The following is a 22,711-nucleotide window of genomic DNA, read 5'->3' as shown; positions in this document are numbered from 1 at the left end:
TAGTTATTTGGTCGCAAATGATATTTGCTCAACGGATTGAAGATTTTGAATTATGTGAAGACAACAATTTTATTGAAATACTTAAATTCATAACGATTCTTAGGCCTGGCCATATTTAATTTATAGTTAAGGTTAACAATAATAATAACGGTAAGTTTAACAGTGACAGCGAAATGGGTTGCACCATCGTTGTAGTTAATGTTAACATTATGACGTCCTCTATAAAATTGTCACATGGTGCAACTAATATATTTTTGCTTAGCCGTTACTTTAACATGTTATTGTTAAAATAACAGGGTGCAATCCAGCCTTCATATCACATGAAAGAAGTGCATCTTACTTCTAACGTTTATAGTGGTTTAAATAAGGACTACAAACTAGCATAATTTTTGAAATATGAAATTATCTTTTATTCCAGCTAGCTTTTTTTTTTTTTTTTTTTTACTCTAGATAGGGAAGCGCTTGACCACAATCTCGCCTGATGGAAAGCTAGATGCGGTCTAAGATGGTACGCGCTTCCCTAGTAGGTACCGGTTCACTCTTCGCTTGAAGACCCCCATATTGTACTCGTCGGGGAACACAGATTCAGGAAGCGCGTTCCAGTCCCTCGCGGTTCGGATGAAGAATGTGGAATCGAACCGCTTAGTCCGGGTACATGGAACGTCCACCATATGGCGATGCCTAGAATCTGTGCGCCTCGACGATCGATGGAAGAATGGAGATGGCGGAACAAGTTCGTGTAGTTCCGCAGCGCACTCACCAAAGTGTATCCGGTAAAAAACCGATAAGCTGGCCACTCTGCGACGGTGAGCGAGGCTCTGGAGTTTTTTGCCTACTAGCTCATCGTCGTTTATAAGCCTCTTGGCACGCCTCTCAATCGCCTCAAGCGCCTCTAGCTGGTACTTGGCGGAACCGTCCCAGAGGTGAGAGCAGTATTCCATGCACGATCGGACTTGTGCTTGATAGAGGTTGAGCAACTGTCCCGGGCTGAAATACTGTCTCACCTTCGCCAGAATTCCAAGCTTTTTGGAGGCTACTTGGGCTTTGGATTCTATATAGGAACCAAAGTTCAGAGTAGGCGTCAAGGTGATGCCAAGAAGCTCGAGGTGGTTGGTTATCGGTACGGATACACCCTGGAAAGTCGGAGTCAGATGGAATGGACTCCGTTTAGCGGAGAATAGACACGCCTGGGTCTTAGTAGCATTGAACTTGACCAGATTGGCATCGCCCCAGTCAGAGACCGCCTGTAAGGACAAGTTCATGCGATCAACCATCGCTAGAGCAGCTAGAGCTAAGATAATATTCCTGCGTTAACTTTTTTTAGGCCGTTTTTATTCGTTATTGTAGTAGATAGTAGATACTTCGTTTTGTCCTATCTTTATGTAATTCAGCAGCGCAATCAGAAATTGGAAAAATGTTGAGATGATTGTTACATTTTGTTAAAAACCTGTTTTTTAACATAAGTACAGGGTTCTTAGATTTTTAAGAATAAATTATAGCTTATTATTATCGGTCAAGTAGTTTTATAACCTATTCGACACAAGCGATATTGAAATGTACTATTTTACAAAGTTTTTGTAATAAGTCTACTTGAATGAATTATTGAGATAGAGTTGTAGGATGGTTATAGGTAACATAGTACTTTTGTATGAACAATATAGAAATTTGCAGAATAGTATGTGAAGCATTTTTTTAATTCAGTAAGTATCTAAAGCATTGAAGTTGTATAAAGGGAATAAGGATAAATAAAAAACAGATTACATTTTTAAGAATTTATTATTTACAACTTATAACTAACAATTAGATGACGAATTGGTCATATAAAGTCTGATTGAAACACGATTCCTCCGTCATTTTCAATCTTTATTATCTTCATCATCTTCCATGCCAAGTCAACGTGCAGCTTCTCATCATCTTCTTGAATATCTTTCAAATCTTGTATCTGTTTTATCTCTAACATCCCTCATCCTCATCATCACCATCTTGTTCATCATCATCACCATCTTCTACACCATCCTCATCTTCATCATCCCCCTAACAAGCTCGTTGCAAGTTAATAGCCGCGACGCACTTCGCGAGACACGTGTCCACCGGAGCCCTAGAGTGCACCCCGAGCTCAAATAGCCGCGACAGGAGCACCGCCCCGTGCTCTTGGAGCCCTACCACCAGGGACGGGAGCCGGTCGAGAACACTGAGGACCACTTCCATGTTCGGGGATTCTAGGCATTCGAGGATCGCTTGGAGACCTGGAAAGAAGGATTTGTTTAATGCAGAATATTCGAGGCTCATGCTATATCATAGTGTTGTCAGAGTTCCGCTGTTACAAGCATGAAAATTTTTCATTTTGTGAGTTTGTGTGGATTTAAATTATTGATTATGATATACTAAATATCGATTCGGTGGTGCATGATAAGTGAATATTTGAAAAGCAGTTATATTTATTTTTAAAAATAATGTTTGTTTTCTTTCAGCAAAATTAAGTACTTTCCTTTCAGGGCTCTAATAGAAAATTTCCATGCTGTATATTAAGTTATACTAATGTCCTAAACTTGGTGTCTCATACTGAAGAATATGTCATATGAAACAGCATGTCAAGTACAGGTATAGTGTCCATTTACACAAAATTTGTTATCCTTATCGAGTGCTAGTGTTATTAGTTTGCAAATACCAGGCTGCGTGTCGGGCACAGCAGGCAGCAGCTTGGTGAGCAGCGACAAGGCCGCGTTCCGTAGCGGCGCGTGCGCGTGCGCGGCGAGCGGGGCCACAGCTCGGGCCAGCGCGCCGGCCGCGCGGGCGCCGCCCCACGCGCCGCCGCGACGCACGCCCCACGCTTCTACCTCCTGGGAAAGAATAATAATAATAAATACAAAAAAAATTGGTTGTCTGTAAAGTAGGTTTACGATCGAGATGTTTACGTGATAACGTCTTATTGGTGGCAGCGCTCGAGATGAGACGGGAGATCGGTCCGTCTCTCTCTCGTTATACCTGCGAACGCGCTCGTGAGGTTTTGGTGTGACACAAGTTTCTGAACGATTTTAAAACGATTTTAAAAACGTTATCACGTTAAAAACATGGGAAAGATTTTAAAAAGAGGCAGGATTCGAATAAAAATGTATATTTATAAAGCATTTGAATTATATATCAAATTTTGACCTATGAACAAACACTGACATTACAAAAATACCAAATTTGATAATGGATGCAATGAAAATAATATAAAATAATTTGGAAAATCCAAAAGTGCACGCCTCATAATTTTTTTTAATAAATATTTATTAATTATTATTTTTGTTTATTTAATAACAATTAAACCACATCGAATCAGACCCTGAAAAATGAAAGGGTTCTATTCCTGAGCATACTCAAGCGTAAGAGAAAAAAAAAGACTCGATTAGTAAAGTATTTCGGTCGCTATCGTGTTAACAAGAAAAAGGATCCGCACATACAGACACACGGACGTCCAAGACAGAACTTTTTTAAACTGTTTTTTAACTAGTTTAAATAACAAAAATGACATCAAAAATATCATGAACGTTAAAAATAGTGTTTTTTCTTAATATGTATGTGTATGTATTATCTTACAAGTGCAATGTATGATACATAAAGACATTTTAAGTTTGAAAAATCAGATGTTTTGCGCGAAGTGACAGTAGTACCCACCTCAACGCTTCGCTTATGAGGCGTGCAAAACACAGAAATATTTTTTTTATCAAGACTGTTAAATTTAAAATGCAATTGTAGATTGTAGGTATATCAGCAAATAAGTTTTTTTTTAATGAATTAATGAGATTGAGGGGATGAGTAAGTGACTGAATTACTGCATAAGTGCGTTTTTGTATATGTTTATGTGCGTGTGTGTCGAACTTAATAAATGGTTAAAAGCGTGAAGGAATGAATGTGAATATACAACTGATTTTGTATAAACGTGAATGAATATATGTTTTTGTATGTGTCTATATGTGCTGACTGAATGAATGAGTGAATATTTGTTTTAATGCGTATGTGCGTGAACGACTATATAAACGAGAAATATGTGTCTGAGTGAATGTTTGTATGTTTGTATATCTAAAGTAGGTATACAATATACAAACCTGCACAAGCCAAGTAAGTTCATCCGGTGGTGCTCGTCGACGTTGCAACGCAGCGAGTGCGTGTGGGGGGGGAGACGCACTTGCACTCGCTTCTCCGCTCACCACACTGCTTAGAGCAGGGTGACTTCTGGATATGGACATTGTAATAACAAAAATTTATGAAAATTTTTGGAATGGAAAAAATTCGATCACGAGGCAGGATTCGAAGCCGCGTCTTTTCTCTATTCTGGGGCAGGGGTACATTTATTACATACATAAAACTAAAAGAGTATTCGATTGCCGGAAGAAGCGGGTTCGAATCCCGCAATTTGGTCATTTTTTTTTCTTGCATTCAACTAAAGCACGCGAAGTGTAAGCGCACGAACTTTGTTGCGAAAAAACGCTTCGATGTGCGTGATAATGCTACAGGTCTTTTGCTAGCCTTTTTAATTATATGTTGGCCTTTGTAATGAAATAAACACATTTTTAATATTGTAATAACTCAGGCCCCGGAACCAACAATAGAAAATCTATTGTGTCTGGGACCGATCGGGCCGCTTGGAGCTCAATGGGTTAATTGCATCATTGGAAGGTCTACACTCACGCAACATCCCGATGTTTATGCAGCAGTGCAGCAGCCCGTGCGGGTCTGGCAGCGAGATATCGCCGCAGCAGCGCCGCCACGCGGTGCGGCAACGCGCCCGCACCACCGCGCGCTTCACCCGCGGTCACTAGTGTGAGGAAACACTCGAGGATGCCGTGGATTTCCGCACTGAAAATATAAATAGAGCAAAATAAATGAAGTGTTCGTTAAGAAAACCTTTCAGTGTGAAAAAAATGTATAACCATTGAGTTACTATGTACTACATACTAGAGAGGCCATCGCTACTACACTTTTTACGAGTTTAACGAGAGTCAATCGTCTCAAACCAATTTGTTTTTGTTACATTGTTTTTAATTTATAAGTATTAATAGGCAGAATATCTACAAATTGTATGACTCACTAGCCACCCCGCGTCGCCGCGCTTATCGAACAAATTTTGTTCGTGGTGTCCTCTCTATAATAATACCTCAATGACAATAACAACAACTGAAATAAAAAAACTCGCACGTGACTATTTTAAATATTTCAAGCCATAATTTCATAACGGTGATGTTAATTAATTATTATTAAGTAGGTCTCTTATCGTCACTATCTATGAGATAAGATTATTATTTATTGCCCTTTAATGTAAAAAAAAAGACATCATGCAAATTGGGCTTAAGTAAGTAAGTACGAGTGAAAGAAAGAAAGAAAGAAAAGAAATTTATTGCCAAAAAAAACACAGCCAAACACATTATAAAATATCTTAAAATTAGGCAAACGGAGACAGCCTCAGCAAAATGCTGCACAAAAGCAGCGCTGATTTTCAGGCTGTACCGGCGATTGCGGTTCGTCTTAATATTAAAAAAGAATTAAGTCTAGGTACTTAAAATAAATATATGCGTGCGTATATGCGTGTGCGTGTGCATGTCTGTATTTGCAAGTTTGTGTGCGTGTGTGTGTGTGTGTCTGTATGCACTGTGCATATAAATGTGTGTACGCACCTAGCTGGCGCGGCAAACAATTCCCGATCAGGCAGCATCTCCAACGCAGACAACAAGTGATGATGATGACGAGCTCGAACACCGCGTAACAACGCACCAGCCAGCGGTAGTGCCCGCTCACCAGCGCCCTCTACACGAGCCCACACCGCACGTGCTGCTGCTTCAATACGCCACGCCCTAGAAAATAATCATTGATATAGAAGAGAAATAACATTGGACCAAGAACAGTTCCTTGCGGAACACCTGACCATTTTTTTTTGTGTACATATAGTGAGTGTGATTTATTCTTTTAAATTCTTCCATATATGGAGCTTATAATGCGAAAAACTTGTTATTCATATCTAAAGAATTCCATTTCTGTAATTTAAACAAGAATTATTGATGGTATACCAAATTGAATGCTTCTCTCATTTCTATTTATGATTAATAATTTTGATCACGTACAAAAGTAAAACATTCTACTTACCAAACTCATTTTCATTCGAGCCAAATTATTTACGAATAAACATTTTTAAATTGTACCACCAATTCGGTAGCATTAAGAAGCTATTATAGTACTGATAATTAGAATGTTTGTTGGAACGAAGTTCCTTATCGTTGCGAAAGTGGGCTAGACAGAATTAAGATTAAAAGTTGTAATGACACTTTAGGCTAAAGTTGTAAGCCGTGGGGCGTCTGTCCTTTCTCTCTAATAGGATTTCGTTCCATCACAGTGTCCCTTGAGACCTCAAGTTTATTAATTTATCATGACTCACTTCTGCGAATGATCCTTGCCATGCGCGTGCGGTGCATGATGCGCAAGCGCAGTCAACAACGCGTGCGACACTTGGTCCGTGGCGCTTGTTGACGCGCGAGCAGCCAGCCGCAGATCCTCTCCGCCCACCTTGAGCTCTTGGGCGGAAGGGCGGGAAGAACTCTCCCGGAGCACTTGCAACACTTTTGGCACCTGTATTTTAAATAAATAAATTAGAAAACATCGTTTTTTTGGTTCTATAAGGACATTGGAAGATTTAATTATTGACAATGTAAATTTGTCTAATAATAATAAAATTATTTGATTTGCAATCATACACGCATGTCACATACTTCATTCCTGTAATTAAATAAATTGTATAGGCTCCATATCCTCCGCTTGCTGCAGCACTCACTGCGGAGGAAGGAAGGTGGAATTCCTCCATCGGAAAAGGGAGGATCCTCGACCAGTCTACTCGACTGGCCGGCCGTTAAGGCCCCGATGAATGATGTCGGAAAGTTGCATTTATGCTTCACCTTCATGTAGAGCAGCAGCAGCAGCAGCGGGTGCGTGTGGCTGGCCGCCAGCGCGGCGGCGAGCAGCGCGTGCGGCGCGCCGCAGCAGCGCAGCACGAGCGGCAGCCGCGCCTCGATGCGGCGCCGCGCACCCTCCATACCCTCTGTTTGTTGTACCTCCCATGCTTCCTCACCTACGTAGCGGATGAGCACGTCGAGCTGTAAGGTAAACTTGAAGTTCAGAATGTAATCCGGCTCGAAGGACTAGTTTTGTATCTAAATCCGGCTTGAAGGACCAAAAAAATAAATAAATTTGGTAATTGGATTCGGATTGAAGGACCTATTTGTAATTTAATCCGACTTGAATGACCTATTTGTAATTTAATCCGGCTTGAAAGACCTATTTGTAATTTAATCCGGCTTGAAAGACCTATTTGTAATTTAACCCGGCCGAATGACCTATTTGTAATTTAATCCGGCTTGAAAGACCTATTTGTAATTTAATCCGGCTTGAATGACCTTTTTGTAATTTAATCCGGCTTGAATGACCTATTTGTAATTTAAGCCGGCTTGAAGGACCTATTTGTAATTTAATCCGGCTTGAATAGCCTATTTGTAATTTAATCCGGCTTGAATGACCTATTTGTAATAATATAATCCGGCTTGAATGACCTATTTGTAATTTAACCCGGCTTGAAGAACCTATTTGTAATTTAAGCCAGCTTGAATGACCTATTTGTAATTTAAGCCGGCTTGAATGACATATTTGCAATCGGATCAGGTTTGTAGCATTTATTTTTATAAAATATTGAGTAAAGATGGTTCTTTTCTATCACAAAGTTTATCATCGAGCTGTCTGGTTAACTGAATGACTGCAAGACTGTAATAACTGACAAAATGTATAATGTATAAAATTATATTGCCTGTGAAATTATTTTTAATTACACAAAAAAACACAGAAGGTTTTTGTTGCTAAATAATATATCCCTGCTTTAGAAATAATTACTGTTGATAATACACTAATGTTTATCAATATCTTCATCACCTTGTAATCACAATGATTGACACTTAGTGATAACACTAACATCTGGTGATGTCACTAGTATCAACACCTAATCGCAACACTATTACCACCACCCGTCTTCACACGTACCTGTTTATGCGTGAGTCGCAGCGTATCATCAGGCACATAGTGTTTGGGCGTGGCTCGATCTCTGCCCTGCCATATACGGGGACTGTTAACTAGTGTTTCAGCGAACTCTAATACCGCACGGGCTGCCCATTTGCTGAAAATTTTGGTGCATTGGTATATAGATGTTTAGTGAGCGTTAGATAAACGAGGTAGAGAGTATGTAGGTCTATCTTGATATTTTAGTGGATATAGGACAGACGAAGGAAGGAATGATGATGTTGCACCATGCTCAAAAATACGATCAGTATTACTTCAATCATAAGTTAAATGAAACAACTATAGCAATCTAGTTTGACGGTCATTAAATTGTATATAAGTATTAAAAATTCATTTTTTACACACCTAAATCACATATTATGTAAACAATAGACCAGTCAGTAGATTATTTGTACAAAATTCTATCATTCATCCAATAACAGAAGGAGACAAAAAAGATCGAAATAATTTTTGTTCTTTACTTTTATCAATGCACTAATGTCATATAAAATAAAATTTCTTTAGAATAGTGCATTATACAATTAAACTTACCCATCAGGTGTGAGCAGATGCGCGAGGCAGGCGTGCAAAGTGCGCCAAGATGCACGTTGAGCAACTAGCGTCACTAATAATGGCCGCCAGCGGGCACCACCGCTTACGAACATTACACGCATCTGTACAGATAAATGTAAATCAAAAATAAGTAAAAAAACCAGATATAATCATCGCATATAAAAGGTTAAACATAACATGCCTATCAAGACATAAATACAAAACTATAGACTATAGAGAATATACAAAAACATTTAGATACATTTGGTTGAATTTGCTATATGATTGAACGACTGGCGCGTTCATTGAATAGCGATATTCAATTGAATGACTAGGATGAACGTTTATCCAACAAGCGTCGATCAACGTCCAACATAAATTAAAGTATGGTCTGATGCATGCGGTTTGATAGAAACTATGTATAGCAAATAAGTCGTAATTTTTTTTTTTTTATAGGGGTTAAAAAAATGAGGGATGGTAAGTTTTGTTTCGAAAGTAACAATGGCACCCGATGTAAAATATCCACTGACCAATTTACACAGCGTCTCGCGATGCAGTTCAGCCAGCCAGTCGAGCAGCAGCCCGCAGCCGAGCGTGCTGCCTGAGAGCACTGAAGCTGGCCCGATCGGTTTGCCTGGCTCTTCTTTTATCTGAAAATCCATACTTAATATTATAAATGAGAAAGTAACTCTGTCTGTCTGTCTGTTACTCAATCACGCCTAAACTACTGAACCAATTTTCATGAAATTTGGTATGGAGATATTTTGTTACCCGAGAAAGGACATAGGCTACTTTTTATCCCGGGAAAATGACGCAATCCCGGAAATCCCACGGGAACGGGAACTATGCGGGTTTTTCTTTGACTGCGCGGGCGATGCCGCGGGTGGAAAGCTAGTTTTATTATATTACTAACTGTCCCGGCAAACGTTGTTCTGCCTTACTCTTTACACTTAGGGGTATGAAAAATAGATGTTGACCGATTCTCAGAAATACCAATTTCCAATTTCTATCAATTTCCCCTTCAAATAGTTAACTTCCTACTGTCTGTAACATATGTATGTAACATAACCAGGAATCGCAACTCAGGGTCCCAAGACAAAAGTATTTCACTTAGTTTGGGACCCACTGTCGTACATTAATTATAAAACATAAATAATAATAAATAAATAAATATTTCAGGACAATTTTCACACACGGCACGATCTGATCCCATACTAAGCTTTCGCTTGTGTTATGGAAACCAGATGGCTGATAAACATACATATTATATAATTTTAAATAAATACTTATATAGATAATTATTAACAAACAGACACAGAGCAAACAAATATGCTCATCACACAAATATTTGCCCAGGGTGGGAATCGAACCCACGACCTCTGGCTTGGAAGAAATGGACAAATACATTTATTTCATTTTATTTCAATCAGTAAATCTTGAATCTGAAAAACTGTTAAAAGAAATCTAGAAGCACAGTCTTTTTAGATAAGGCAAGTCAATCTAGGAAGATATAGTAAAATTCAACTATGTAATGGTACTTACCAGATCGTACTTTCCATCTTGGTTGTTCTGGAGCAGCTGCGAAATGGCGTCCACAACCAGCTGAGTGTCCTGCGTCTCGATTATATGGTTTCCAATCGCTTCTAGCGTACTTGAAGTCGCTGACTCGAATGCTGTGTTCAAATTAAATTTAATGCAACATTTTGAGTACCAGTTAAATTTTCTTGTTTATTTTGGCCGTTTAACCTATATATTTTACATTGATTTAAAATTTGCTATAACATAAAATATGTCAACACACACACATATGGTGTGTGTGTGATCAAATAAATTAGTGATGTCGTTGTTTGTACAGCAATGAGTATTTTTATTTTTATTGGAAGCAGTGTTGGAAATAAAACATTATCTGTCTTAACACTAAAAACTTTAGACAGGGTTAAACATTAATTACTCTTAAATCTGGTTTTGTCGTATTTCACATAGACAACTATCAAAGTGACAGATCCCTGGTTTAAAGTTAGACTGTGTTTAAATTTTTTTGAGGTAATATGTTGTTAGCAAGTTATGTTTTAAAGTTCAACGAACCACAGAACTGTCATTATAATATTTACAAAGTCTTAATCCAATAATCTACCAAATTACAAAAAAAACATACCAGCAATAATCTGTTCCTTCGTAGCACACGGTGGTAGGTTCGGTAGCGAGATGGCAGCAACACTAACACTTGCACCAACACTTGTAGCACTTAAGTTGGCACCAGCTCGAAGTGCGTCGTAAACGGGACCGCGCACGTAACTCATGCGTGCGAGGAGTGCGTTACATATCTGGATGACATATTAAAAATATGTTATACATGCCATAGAATTTAAAATTTATAATAATGAAAAATGATTGAATAAAAAATTTGTTTTGTGTCTATAGAACTGCTGTTGATGACTCATAGAATAATTAAAAATACAGATTTCTTCAATTTGTCTTAATATTAACTACGGTTCACAGTTTCACCCGCTTGGCTCTGCTTCTGTTGGTCTTGGCGTAATGATATATAGCCTACAGCCTTCCTCGATAAACGGGCTATCTAACACCGAAAGAATTTTTCAAATCGGACCAGTAGTTCCTGAGATTAGCGCGTTCAAACAAACTAAAATAAATTTTAAGGTTCACCAACAGGTGTTACATTTAATGAATCACATAGAGCACAAATAACATCATTTAATTATTTTTGAAGTGAAACTTCTTTATCGGGGTTGGAAAAAAATTTAGTGTAAGATTTTTTAGTTACGCGTGACATTTTTCCGTTACGCGCCATCTTTTTCTTATCCCTACTTAATTAAACGTATTTCTGTAAAGTTGCATATAGTAAATTATTTTTTGAAAAATAAGGTCATAAAAACTGAAATTTCTTTATCTCTTTCGGGGTTAGATAAAAATTCTCTTTCTTATCGGGGTTAGACAAAAATTTAGTGTAACATTTTTGCGTTACGCCGTACGCGTGACATTTTTAAGGTCATAAAGAAGTTTCACTTCTTACGTGTGTACACTAGTACACGCACACATTTTTTTTAATGTTTACCTCTGGCAGGCCTCGCGGCGCCGCGTGCAGCAAGCTGCGCACGAGCGGCGCCGCGTAGTGCGGGCGGGCCAGCACGCCGCACAGCGGGTCGGAGCCGGCACAGCTTGCTGCTGCCACTCCGCGGAAGAAGTCCAATGCTGTGCTCGTGGCTTGGCCGCTGGTGGTGCGTGTTTCTTCGAGGATTTGCTGGAAGAGCATATGTTATTATACATATATGAATTATTTAAAGACACACACTGATGTTGATGACAGCAAATTCACAGCGCTGATTATCAGCAGATTACAATTTACTTATTTTTAGGGCCGATTTTTCAATGCTTGGATAAAACTTATTCGTCGAATAATGTATAAAACTAGCATTTTAAAAACGTATTCTTGTTGCCCGTATTTGACAGTTTACGTGACATTTTAATATTATCGTGTAATACTTTATTGGACGGATAAGTTTTATCCAAGCATTGAAAAGTCGGCCCTTAATTGTATTGTTATCTATAATGGTGATACTTTATAGTGTTCAGATGTTTTTGAACAAATTTAAGGAATCAAATGGTGTTGTCAGCAACGTCGCAGCGCTGATTTTCAGCGACTAATTCATTATTGTATTATTTTTAACAATGTGTTTCAAATTTCAGTCACCTATATATCAGGGTACAGTTAATCAGTCAAGGTACAGCGCTGATACATATAATTAACTGATACATATTATTTATTTATTCACTAATTGCAACAACTTACAGTGTTCAACTGCGTGAATCCAGTATCCAGATCGCCACTATAGGTATTGGCTCCAGTGAACGCAGTAGCAAGTAGCGCGGCGTGTGAGGTGGAGCGCGGGGGCTCGGGGGCGCAGTCCCACGCCTCGCAGGCCTCCTCTGGCAGAGCGGGTTCCACGAATAGCGTGTCATCTACAAGGTTATGTGAATGGTATTTTAAGTTTGCATGTATAGGGTAAATTTTTCAAAAAATGGTGTAATACGAATGTAGTCGAATGCGGGTAGATGTTAAATTATCGTTAAAGCTATAAAGCGTCTGTTAGGTGTCAGTTCGAATTGACAGTTATCGAAAATCGTTGAAAGAAGTAGTTTTTTGAAAAATCTAAAACACGCGTGTAGCGACACCTTGCTCTGAATCGCGCAAGCGAAACGTTTTCGCTAGAGAGAACATATACAATTTTCCAGCATCATTCATCGGGGTCTTATCGGCCAGTCGAGTAGAATGGTCGAGGATCCGCCCTTTTTCGATGGTAGAATTTTGTCTACACGTGTAGCCACTGCACAATGGTGTGGGGCAGGGTGCGGGGGGTGAAGTTAATGGTGCGAAGAGCAGGGTGCGGGGGGCTATGGTACGGAGGGCAGGTTGCAGGGGCAGGGTGCGGGGGCGGGGCTGCGGGGGCACTCACCGGGCGGCGCGTGCGCGCGCTGCAGCTTGAGCACGGCGGCGAAGGCGGCGCCGCCGGTGGCCCCGCGCGCGCGCTGCACGCGCAGCAGCTGCGCCATGTAGCCGCGCTCCACGCCCAGCCGCACCACCGCGCTCACCGGGCACGCGTCCAGCGCCGCCAGCAGCGCGCTGCACACACACATATGCCAGCTCCACAATAGTGCCAATTTCAGCGTATGCCAAATTCAGTCAGTCAGTACCTCATAGACGCGAAAAGCATGCCAAATTCGTGAATTCACACGCGAATTCACGCCGTGAATTCACGCCGTACCGACTCCGATCGGGGAACTGGCGTGAACATGCGTGAACCCCGCGAAAACCATCCACATTCACGTTCACGCCTGTTCTTCACGCTTCACGGCACTAATGTAGAGCCGGTAATATTTAAAACTAGCTGTGCTTCGCGGTTTCACCCACTTGGCTCCGCTCATGTTGGCCTTGGCGTAATGATATATATAGCCTGCAGCCTTCCTCGATAAATGGGCTAACTAACACTGAAAGAATTTTTCAAATAGGACCAGTAGTTCCTGAGATTAGCGCGTTCAAACAAACAAACTCTTCAGATTTATAATATTAGTATATACAGGGTGTCCCAAAAAGTAGTGATGAACGGAAGCTGGGAGGTAGAGGACCTAGAGGGCAATCCGAATCAACCCCATGTATGTTATGCGATTTTTCGTATTTTCGGAGTTATGACGTTTTTTTAAATTTTTCACCTATCGCCGAGTACGATGATATTTTCACTCATGGTGACGTCAATTGTTGCGCTAGATGCTTGATTTTTTTTTGTTTGCTAAGCTAAAAGATAGGCCAATTCAGTATGGTAACATTTACTATCGTTAGATCTTCGAATGGAATAAAAACAGAACTAAATGCCAAGAAAGATAAAATTACCTACTATGTTCACCACTTCAAGGGCCCGTAAAAAAATAAAATCACATAAAAAAAGTTTTCCGTTTGGCTTTTAAAAACTTGCTCTATCTATCAGGTAGCTACCCTGAAAATTTCATTTTATTATTCAGAAGGCTTCAATCGAAAAATTTAAATCTAAATGTGGTAAGTGCAAAAATTGAATTAACATGATGATCAATAAAAACAAATTAAAACCAATAACAAGGTGTTTAATTACCAGAAATTTTTAAAATGACCCCGCTGTTGCTCAGTGCAAGTGCGACATCACCATAAAAAGTTGTCTTTTAAATATCTGAATTTTAATTTTATCATTTTTAATGGTTTCTTCTGCTACTATGAATTTTCGGGTTATTTCTTTCAACAAACGGAAAACTTTTTTTGTGTGATTTTATTTTTTTACGGGCCCTTGAAGTGGTGATGTTCACCACAGGGTAAGTTTTATCTTTCTTGGCATTTAATTATTTTTTTTATTCCATTCGAAGATCTAACGATAGTAAATGTTACCATACTGAATTGGCCTTCATTTGAACTGGTATTCATTTTTATATTATAGATATATATAAAAATGAATCGCAAAATGTGTTGGTAAGCGCATAACTCGAGAACGGCTGAACCGATTTCGATAATTCTTTTTTTATTATATTCCTTGAAGTACGAGGATGGTTTTTATGTAGAGAAAACGTAAATATGTACCACGGGCGAAGCCGGGGCGGACCGCTAGTAGAAGATATGTATAGATGTCCAAACTCAAGTAGGTATATGAATTCATTCAGAAGTATCGTGAAAGGCCATAAGGCCAGTCTGTCTCGGGTGTTCGTCTCGTTCGGACTAATCGGCGCGCGATGTCGTTGACCTCGGTTAATAACGGTTCCGAGTTAGTGAATAAGTTAGTTATCAATGAATTATTAACTTTTGTGCAAAATAAGCATGAGGTGATGGACAGTGAAAGTCTAGCAAGAATATGTGCTACAGCCTTTACGAAGGAAGATATCGAAATAGCTAAGGCGATTTTGTTTAAATGTACGGATAAACGCAATATCAAGCGTAAAAACAAGGATGGAAAAAACGATAAGGATCTTTATGATATGATTGAAATATTCAAGATTGTTGAACCAGAGAAGCTACCTATTTTTGTTGCACGGAATTTGAATAAACTGCCACCAATTACGTTCGACCATGTAGACGTAAGTAGGCTGTTAAAGGATATTCTAATCATCCAAAATGATATAATAAATATTAAGAATACGTATGTAACGAACGATCAGCTGTCTAAAGTAAGAGAGGAATGCATTAAAAGTCGATCGGGCAGTGCAAGTTTTAATACTCACTTACTAAACAACAGCTTTAAAAATATAAATCGGAAGCGCGGTGCCTATATTGTGTGTAATAATGAATCAGATGATTCATGTTATCTATCTCCTAAGCCGACGCTAGCGCATTGTTCGCAAACAAAGGAAGTTAACGACCCGAGTGCGGAGCAACCACCTCGCTCGCGCACGGAAGAACGTTGCAATGTGGCTGTCTCGGTCGCACCTAAGCCTATAACGTCGTCGTCGCCGGCTGGGCGCGTGGAGGCCCGCACCGCGGTTTCTTCACTTGAGCAGCCGTTATCGAGTACGCATGCACTGAGACGGAACGCAAAGGCGAGTGGCCTCACAGCTGATGTTGAATCACGCGCTATTCTATTGAATTCAAACCAATGCGATGCGCGAGCTTCGTTCGCTGATATTGTGCGTTCTGAAGGATTAAGTAACGTAAATATGGATTCAAACTGGACTATTGTTCAAAAGAAAAATAAAAATAGATACAGATTTATTGGTCAAAAAGGAAAAGCTTTAACTAATGCGGAGAGTAAATTCAAGGCCGCCGAAATAAAAATTCCTTTGTTTATAAATAATGTTGATAAGGCTACCTCGCTTTTAGACATATCAAACTATATTAAGGATAAAACGCAAGTGGACGTAAACATTGAAGCAATAAAAATGAAACAGGAAAAGGAATATAATGCTTATAAAGTATTTGTGCCTAGGCACAAATTGGAGCTATTTTTGGATAATACTCTATGGCCTGAAGGTATTTCCTTTCGTCGTTTTGTACACTTCAGTCGCAGACTGCATGATACAGATAAGTTATATAGTAAGAACCAAAATGGCCAACAATAGTGCACCAAGACTACAATGTAAATTTATTACTTTTAACTGTAAGTCGGCCATACGTTCTGTAGATTATATTAGGCAATTATGCCAACAGGCCGACATACTAGCTCTGCAGGAAACGTGGCTATTTCCGCATGACTTGCAGTTCTTGGGGAGTATAAACCGCGACTACGGGTTTACGGGAACGTCAGCTGTCGATACCTCGGCTGGTATCATAAGAGGAAGGCCTCACGGTGGAGTGGGGTTACTGTGGCGTAAAAGTGCGTTTAAGGCAGTGTCTGTAATTACGTGCAATAGTGTGCGGCTAGCCGCAATAAGTGTTCAGGTGTATGACAGGTCATTTCTAGTTTTTTCAGTGTATATGCCCGTTGATAACAGTGAGAACTTACCTGACTTTACAGAGTGCTTAAGTGAAATAAGTGCTATTATTGACAGTACAAATATCGCCTCTGTTTTTATTTTAGGAGATTTTAATGCACACCCACACACACTGTTTGGTAGGGAATTATTGAAATTTTGTCAAGACCAAAAATGGGTGTGCGCTGATATTTTAAAATTAGGTATTATGTCTGACACGTTCACATTTGTTAGTGACGCACATGGAACTACACGATGGCTCGATCACTGCGTTGTGACCGAGGCAGCTTGGCGTTCTGTTTCTGATGTTAATGTTCATTACAATTCCACATGGTCTGATCATCTACCTCTTGAGATTAATTGTAACATTAATGTTCTGCAACCTGAATCTAGTGTTAATTTATCCAGCCTAAGCAAGGTGTTGTGGGGTGATCGTAATTGTAGCCAAATAAATCATTACCACAGCCTATGTCAATCGCACTTTAAAAATGTTAATTTGCCAATTGAATTGAGTGACTGTTATGATAAAATGTGTAAAGATAGACAACACACGATAATTATAGATAAAATGTATTCTAATATTATAAGTATTATGTCAGAAGCCGCGGTGGCCAGTCATATCTGTACGTCTGGTCATCGTCATCATAGGAAGCGAGTGGTTGGCTGGAACAAACATGTGCATCCTCTGCATCGAAAAGCACGTTTTTTCTTTAAGGAATGGTTGATCTGTGGCCGGCCTAATACCGGGCCTATCTACAATAACATGGCTGAATCACGTAGAGAGTTTAAGAAAAAACTAAAATGGTGCCAAAATAACGAGCAAATGATGAAAATGGATGTTCTGGCCTCGCTACACGCTAAAAGGGACTTCAAAAATTTCTGGAAACAAACTAATAAAATGAACCATAGAACAGGAAATCCTCTCAGTGTCGGTAACGCTACTGACGCCATGAGCATAGCTAACTTGTTTAGGGATCATTTTAGAGTCGAACCGTTAAGCCAGCGGCGGCAAGTGTCCAGCACTGAGAACCGTCCGTCTGTTTGTAATCCGGTCCAAATCACGGCGATAGAAGTGGCGTCGGTAATTAAAACTTTTAAAATTGTTTGTTTTACTGCGAAGCGTTTGTATATCAGAGATAAAATACGCGACTCCGATAATAAAGTTAAAACAGTTTGGTCTATTATTAATGGTGAAATGGGTAAAAGCAAATCAAGTAATACCATAAAACTTGTTAATAATGGCATGGTAATTGACAAAAATGCTGATGTTGCGCTTGCATTTGAAGATTTCTTTAGTAGTGTCCCTGCTAGCATTACTAATAATTTAAATTCGTCTTCAGCACTTGCAGAGACCTTTTTGAGGGACCATGTTGCGGGGTGCAGCACATTATTTGAATTGCGACACGTAACTGCTAATGATATTGTTACAGCCTTTAAGACACTAAATTTAAAAAATACTTGTGATCTTTGGGGAATGTCCGTAAATTTAGTTAATAATATAATAGAAAATATTGCGAACAATTTAGCTTTTATATTTAATAAGTGTTGTGACTATGGTACATTTCCTAATTTATTAAAGCTTAGTAAAGTTATACCTCTATTTAAGAAAGGCGATCAAGAAGACTGTAACAACTATAGACCTATCTCGATTTTACCAACATTAAGTAAGGTATTCGAAAAGTTAATATTAAACCAATTGACTAGTCACTTTGCATCTAATAATTTGCTGCACACCAAACAGTTTGGTTTCACAAAGGGGCGCTCAACCACAGATGCTGGAGTTGCACTACTAACACATATATATAAGGCATGGGAAAACTCAAAAAATGCTTTGGGGATATTTTGTGACCTCTCCAAGGCATTTGACTGCGTTGAACATTGTACCTTATTGCGTAAACTTAATCACTATGGGATTAAAGGACAAGCTCAGAACCTCATAGCCTCATACCTGCATGATAGGATACAAACTGTAGTTGTTAATGGAGAACGTTCTAGCGGTGCGTCAATTAACATTGGTGTTCCACAGGGATCTATTTTAGGACCCTTCTTGTTCTTGGTATATATCAATGATCTACCTTATTATTTACAGGATAGGTGTGAAATAGTTCTGTTTGCAGATGATACCTCATTAATATTTAATGTGGATAGGCATGACCCAAATGTTGACGAAGTGAACAGTGCTCTTTTACACATATCCGACTGGTTTACTGCTAATAATTTATTATTAAATGCCAAAAAAACAACTTGTGTTGAATTTTTACTACCAAACGTTAAAAAGTTAAGCAGAAATATTACCTTGAACGGGGAGGTATTACACCCTACAGAATCGACTGTATTTCTTGGGTTAACATTGGACGAGAAACTACAGTGGGGAGCCCATGTCAACACCGCTGCAGGTAAGCTCAGTTCAGCAGCATATGCAGTCCGAAAGGTAAGGCATCTCACCGATGAAGATACAGCTAGATTGGTTTATTTCAGCTACTTTCATAGTATTATGTCCTATGGAATTCTACTATGGGGCAGGGCAGCAGATATAGAAACTATATTTATCTTACAGAAAAGAGCCATTCGTTCTATATATAATTTACGTGCTCGGGACTCACTAAGAGATCTCTTTAAGAATACTGGTATCCTTACTGTACCATCACAGTATATATTTAATAATATTTTGCATGTACACAAAAACGCCGACTTACACACAAGAGTAGGAGATAGACACTGTTATGGCACAAGGAACAGAAATAGAATTGAAATGCCATTTTTCCGATTAGCTAAAGTTAAAAATTCATTTATGGGTCAAGGTATACGCTTTTACAATAGAATTCCTCATAATATTAAAGAGTTTAGTAGTTCTAAATTTAAAACTTATATAAAAAATGTACTAGTTCAGAGAGCGTACTACAGTATTCAGGAATATATGGACGATAAAAACCCATGGAGGGTTGTCGCGTAAAAACCACAGGACAGTTCTTTGGCATGTTATTACAATACTTATATGTATTTTGTAAAATTGTAAAACTGACATGATTTAAAAGAGCAACTATGGAGTTTCTTGCCGGTTCTTCTCCGTAGATACTGCTTTCCGAATCGGTGGTAAATTTTAAAATATGTAATGACGTTTCAAAAGTGCTTCTTTAAGAAGTCTAATTGAATAAATAAATGTTTGAGTTTGAGTTTGTTTGAGTTTGAAAAACATGGTTAGAGGTAAATCCCCTGGACATGACGGTCTCAGTGTTGAGCATTTGGTCAATGCTGGCTCTCATTTGCCGCGAATTTTGGCTATGTTTTTCACACTATGCATTCGGCACTCATATTTGCCGAAAGATTGTATTAAAACTGTGGTCGTGCCAATACTTAAAAATAAAACAGGCGACTCTTCGGATAAGTCGAACTATAGACCCATCTCTTTGGCCACGATATTGGCGAAAGTGTTGGACGGTTTGCTGGACAGATATTTATGCAAACACCTAAAGTTGGACGAGGCACAGTTTGGCTTTAGAGCCGGTTCGTCTACCGAAACTGCTGTTTATTGTCTAAAGCAAACGGTCCAATACTACACAAAGAGGAAAACCCCCGTATATGCCTGTTTTCTAGATCTATCAAAGGCCTTTGAGATGGTGTCGTATGATCTCCTTTGGCAGAAGTTAAGGAATAAAACGGAGCTTCCAGAAGAGTTAATTGATGTTTTTGAGTATTGGTATGGCCACCAGATTAATTCGGTGAGGTGGAATAATGTGTTCTCTGAACCGTACGGGTTGGAGTGCGGAGTGAGACAGGGGGGGTTGACGTCTCCTCGGCTCTTTAACTTTTATGTGGATGAGCTGATTGTTGGGCTCAATAGAACTGGTGTCGGCTGCTCGATTGACGGTAAATTTGTCAACAACTTAAGTTACGCAGACGACATGGTTTTGTTGGCTCCATCAATCAGTGCGTTACGAAAGCTTTTAGAAAAGTGTGAAGATTTTGCCGTGGCCCACGGGCTCAGATATAATGTAAAGAAGAGTAACCTTTTAGTGTTTCAATCGCGTGGTTTTAGAGTTGACTCAGTCCCGCCGGTGTTTCTCGACAATACACCATTACAGAGGGTCTCTCAATACAAGTATCTGGGCCACTGGGTCACGGATGAACTCGTGGATGATGCCGACATTGAGAGGGAGAGGAGGGCGTTGGCCGTCAGGGGTAACATGCTGGCCCGTAGGTTTGCACGCTGCTCTCGCGAAGTAAAGGTGAGTCTGTTTAAAGCGTTTTGCCAATCGTTTTACACGTGTAGCCTATGGGTTAGCTACACCCAGAGAGCGATCAATACCCTCCGGGTGCAATATAATAATATGTTTAGGATGTTGCTGGGTTTGCCGAGATACTGTAGTGCGTCAGGAATGTTTGCGGAGGCGCGCACTGACGGGTTCCACGCAATCATGCGGAAAAGAGCAGCATCCATGTTGCGCCGTGTCCGGCAATCGTCCAGCAGCATCCTATCTCTCTTCGTGGATAGATGGGAAAGCAATGTCTTGAGACATTGGAATAAAATCCATGTCTCAAGCACATTATGATTTAAAATAGTATTGTTGATAATGAATTGTGTAATTTTAATACTAACATAGTTTTTTAAGGTAACATGATACTAACAATTATATGGATATTGCAATTATCTGAATTAAATTAAATAAATAAAAAATAAAATAAGCACAGATGTAACGCTATGAAATTATTTGAACGCTTGCAATGATTTTTTAAAAGTATAGATAAGTCACCCGGGCACGTTTTTTTTATGAGATTTTATTTTTTTACGGGCCCTTGAAGTGGTGAAAATACTGGGTAATTTTATCTTTCTTGGCATTTAATTCTTTTTTTTATTCCATTCGAAGATCTAACGATAGTAAATGTTACCATACTGAATTGGCCTATCTTTCAGCTTAGTAAACAAAAAAAAATCAAGCATCTAGCGCAACAATTGACGTCACCATGAGTGAAAATATCATCGTACTCGGCGATAGGTGAAAAATTGAAAAAAACGTCATAACTCCGAAAATACGAAAAATCGCATAACATACATGGGGGTGATTCGGATAGCCCTCTAGGTCCTCTACCTCCCAGCTTCCGTTCATCACTACTTTTTGGGACACCCTGTATAGAGCGTATGTGCCGAGAACACGTGTCAGAACTCAGAAGTGAAACTTCTTTGGCAAGATTAAAAACCATCAAAATCGACACCATACTCAATGACGTAACGCTATTCCCATGACGCGACCTTGAAATTTTACTCCCAACGCGCCTAAAGAAGTTAAACTTCAAAAACAATTTAAAAACAGAACCCTAACCAAACAAATCCGAAGTAATCGGCTCATATTGCTATCTTTTATATTTAAGTATTTTGACGATAAAATCAATAAAATCCACCACTAAATATGGTAAATTCAGTCAGTCAGTACCTCATAGACGCGACAGGCATGCCAAATGTCTGTATAAAGAGGGCCAGCTTGTGAGCAGGCAGCCCACGGAGCCCCGCCTCCAGTAACGCTGGCCGCGCTGATCGCACCAGGTGTAAGCGTAACCAATCAGGTAATAGCACACCCTGTACACAGACATTACGTAATTAAGGCACTAGTGAAACCGTAACCAGTCATATAGAAGCACACCCTGTACACAGATATTACATACTAGCTGTGCTCCGCGGTTTCACTCGCATTGCTCCGCTCCTGTTGGTCTTAGCGTGATGATATAGCCTATAGCCTTCTTCGATAAATGGGCTATCTAAATTATATTTTTTTTAAATCGGACCAGTAGTTCCTGATATTAGCGCGTTCAAACAAACACTCTTCAGCTTTATAATATTAGTATAGATTTCAGACAAAAAAATACTACTACTAAAGTTAAAACCCAGTAACCAGTCAGACACGCAGCAGCACATCACATTTTTAGACGAAAAACTATTAATAATGGCAAGTTAATAGTTCAAACCCAGCTCGAAGGACCAATATACAGTGTGTCCGTTATACTGATATAAGGGATATGATTAAAATTCTTTTTTTTTGCGCACTGCTACTATTTTAATAATTAACAACGTTACTTCAATATGTGCGCGTGCGCACCACGATCATTTATAAATATTTTTAGCAAACTTTGATACAAATACCAAAGTTAAAAAATCAAA

The 22,711-nt window shown here is 39.3% G+C and overlaps 1 protein-coding gene across 1 annotated transcript in view; it reads right to left on the bottom strand.

Annotated features, from left to right (window-relative positions):
* Positions 1-1,801: 1,801 nt before the first annotated feature.
* The window catches only part of IntS1 (integrator complex subunit 1), a 44,942-nt gene continuing 24,032 nt past the window's right edge, over positions 1,802-22,711 (bottom strand). Inside the window, exons 22-37 of the mRNA XM_090112305.1 lie at positions 21,990-22,132; positions 13,098-13,264; positions 12,434-12,603; positions 11,699-11,884; positions 10,781-10,949; positions 10,168-10,298; positions 9,156-9,275; positions 8,626-8,747; positions 8,059-8,191; positions 6,927-7,124; positions 6,413-6,603; positions 5,658-5,834; positions 4,675-4,842; positions 4,092-4,218; positions 2,669-2,840; positions 1,802-2,246 (exon numbers count right to left, since the gene is read on the bottom strand). Coding sequence (XP_089968431.1) covers positions 2,035-2,246; positions 2,669-2,840; positions 4,092-4,218; positions 4,675-4,842; positions 5,658-5,834; positions 6,413-6,603; positions 6,927-7,124; positions 8,059-8,191; positions 8,626-8,747; positions 9,156-9,275; positions 10,168-10,298; positions 10,781-10,949; positions 11,699-11,884; positions 12,434-12,603; positions 13,098-13,264; positions 21,990-22,132 — 2,586 coding nt within the window. The 3' untranslated portion in view covers positions 1,802-2,034. The remainder of the gene's footprint in view (positions 2,247-2,668; positions 2,841-4,091; positions 4,219-4,674; positions 4,843-5,657; positions 5,835-6,412; positions 6,604-6,926; positions 7,125-8,058; positions 8,192-8,625; positions 8,748-9,155; positions 9,276-10,167; positions 10,299-10,780; positions 10,950-11,698; positions 11,885-12,433; positions 12,604-13,097; positions 13,265-21,989; positions 22,133-22,711) is intronic.

This window comes from Colias eurytheme, chromosome 18, assembly GCF_061535395.1.
Source record: "Colias eurytheme isolate Ceu_HAF_F1 chromosome 18, ilColEury1 Martin Lab GWU primary, whole genome shotgun sequence".
NCBI lineage: Eukaryota > Metazoa > Arthropoda > Insecta > Lepidoptera > Pieridae > Colias > Colias eurytheme.
Note: the sequence above shows the minus strand (reverse complement) of the source record. Positions and strands in the feature narration are given on the sequence as shown.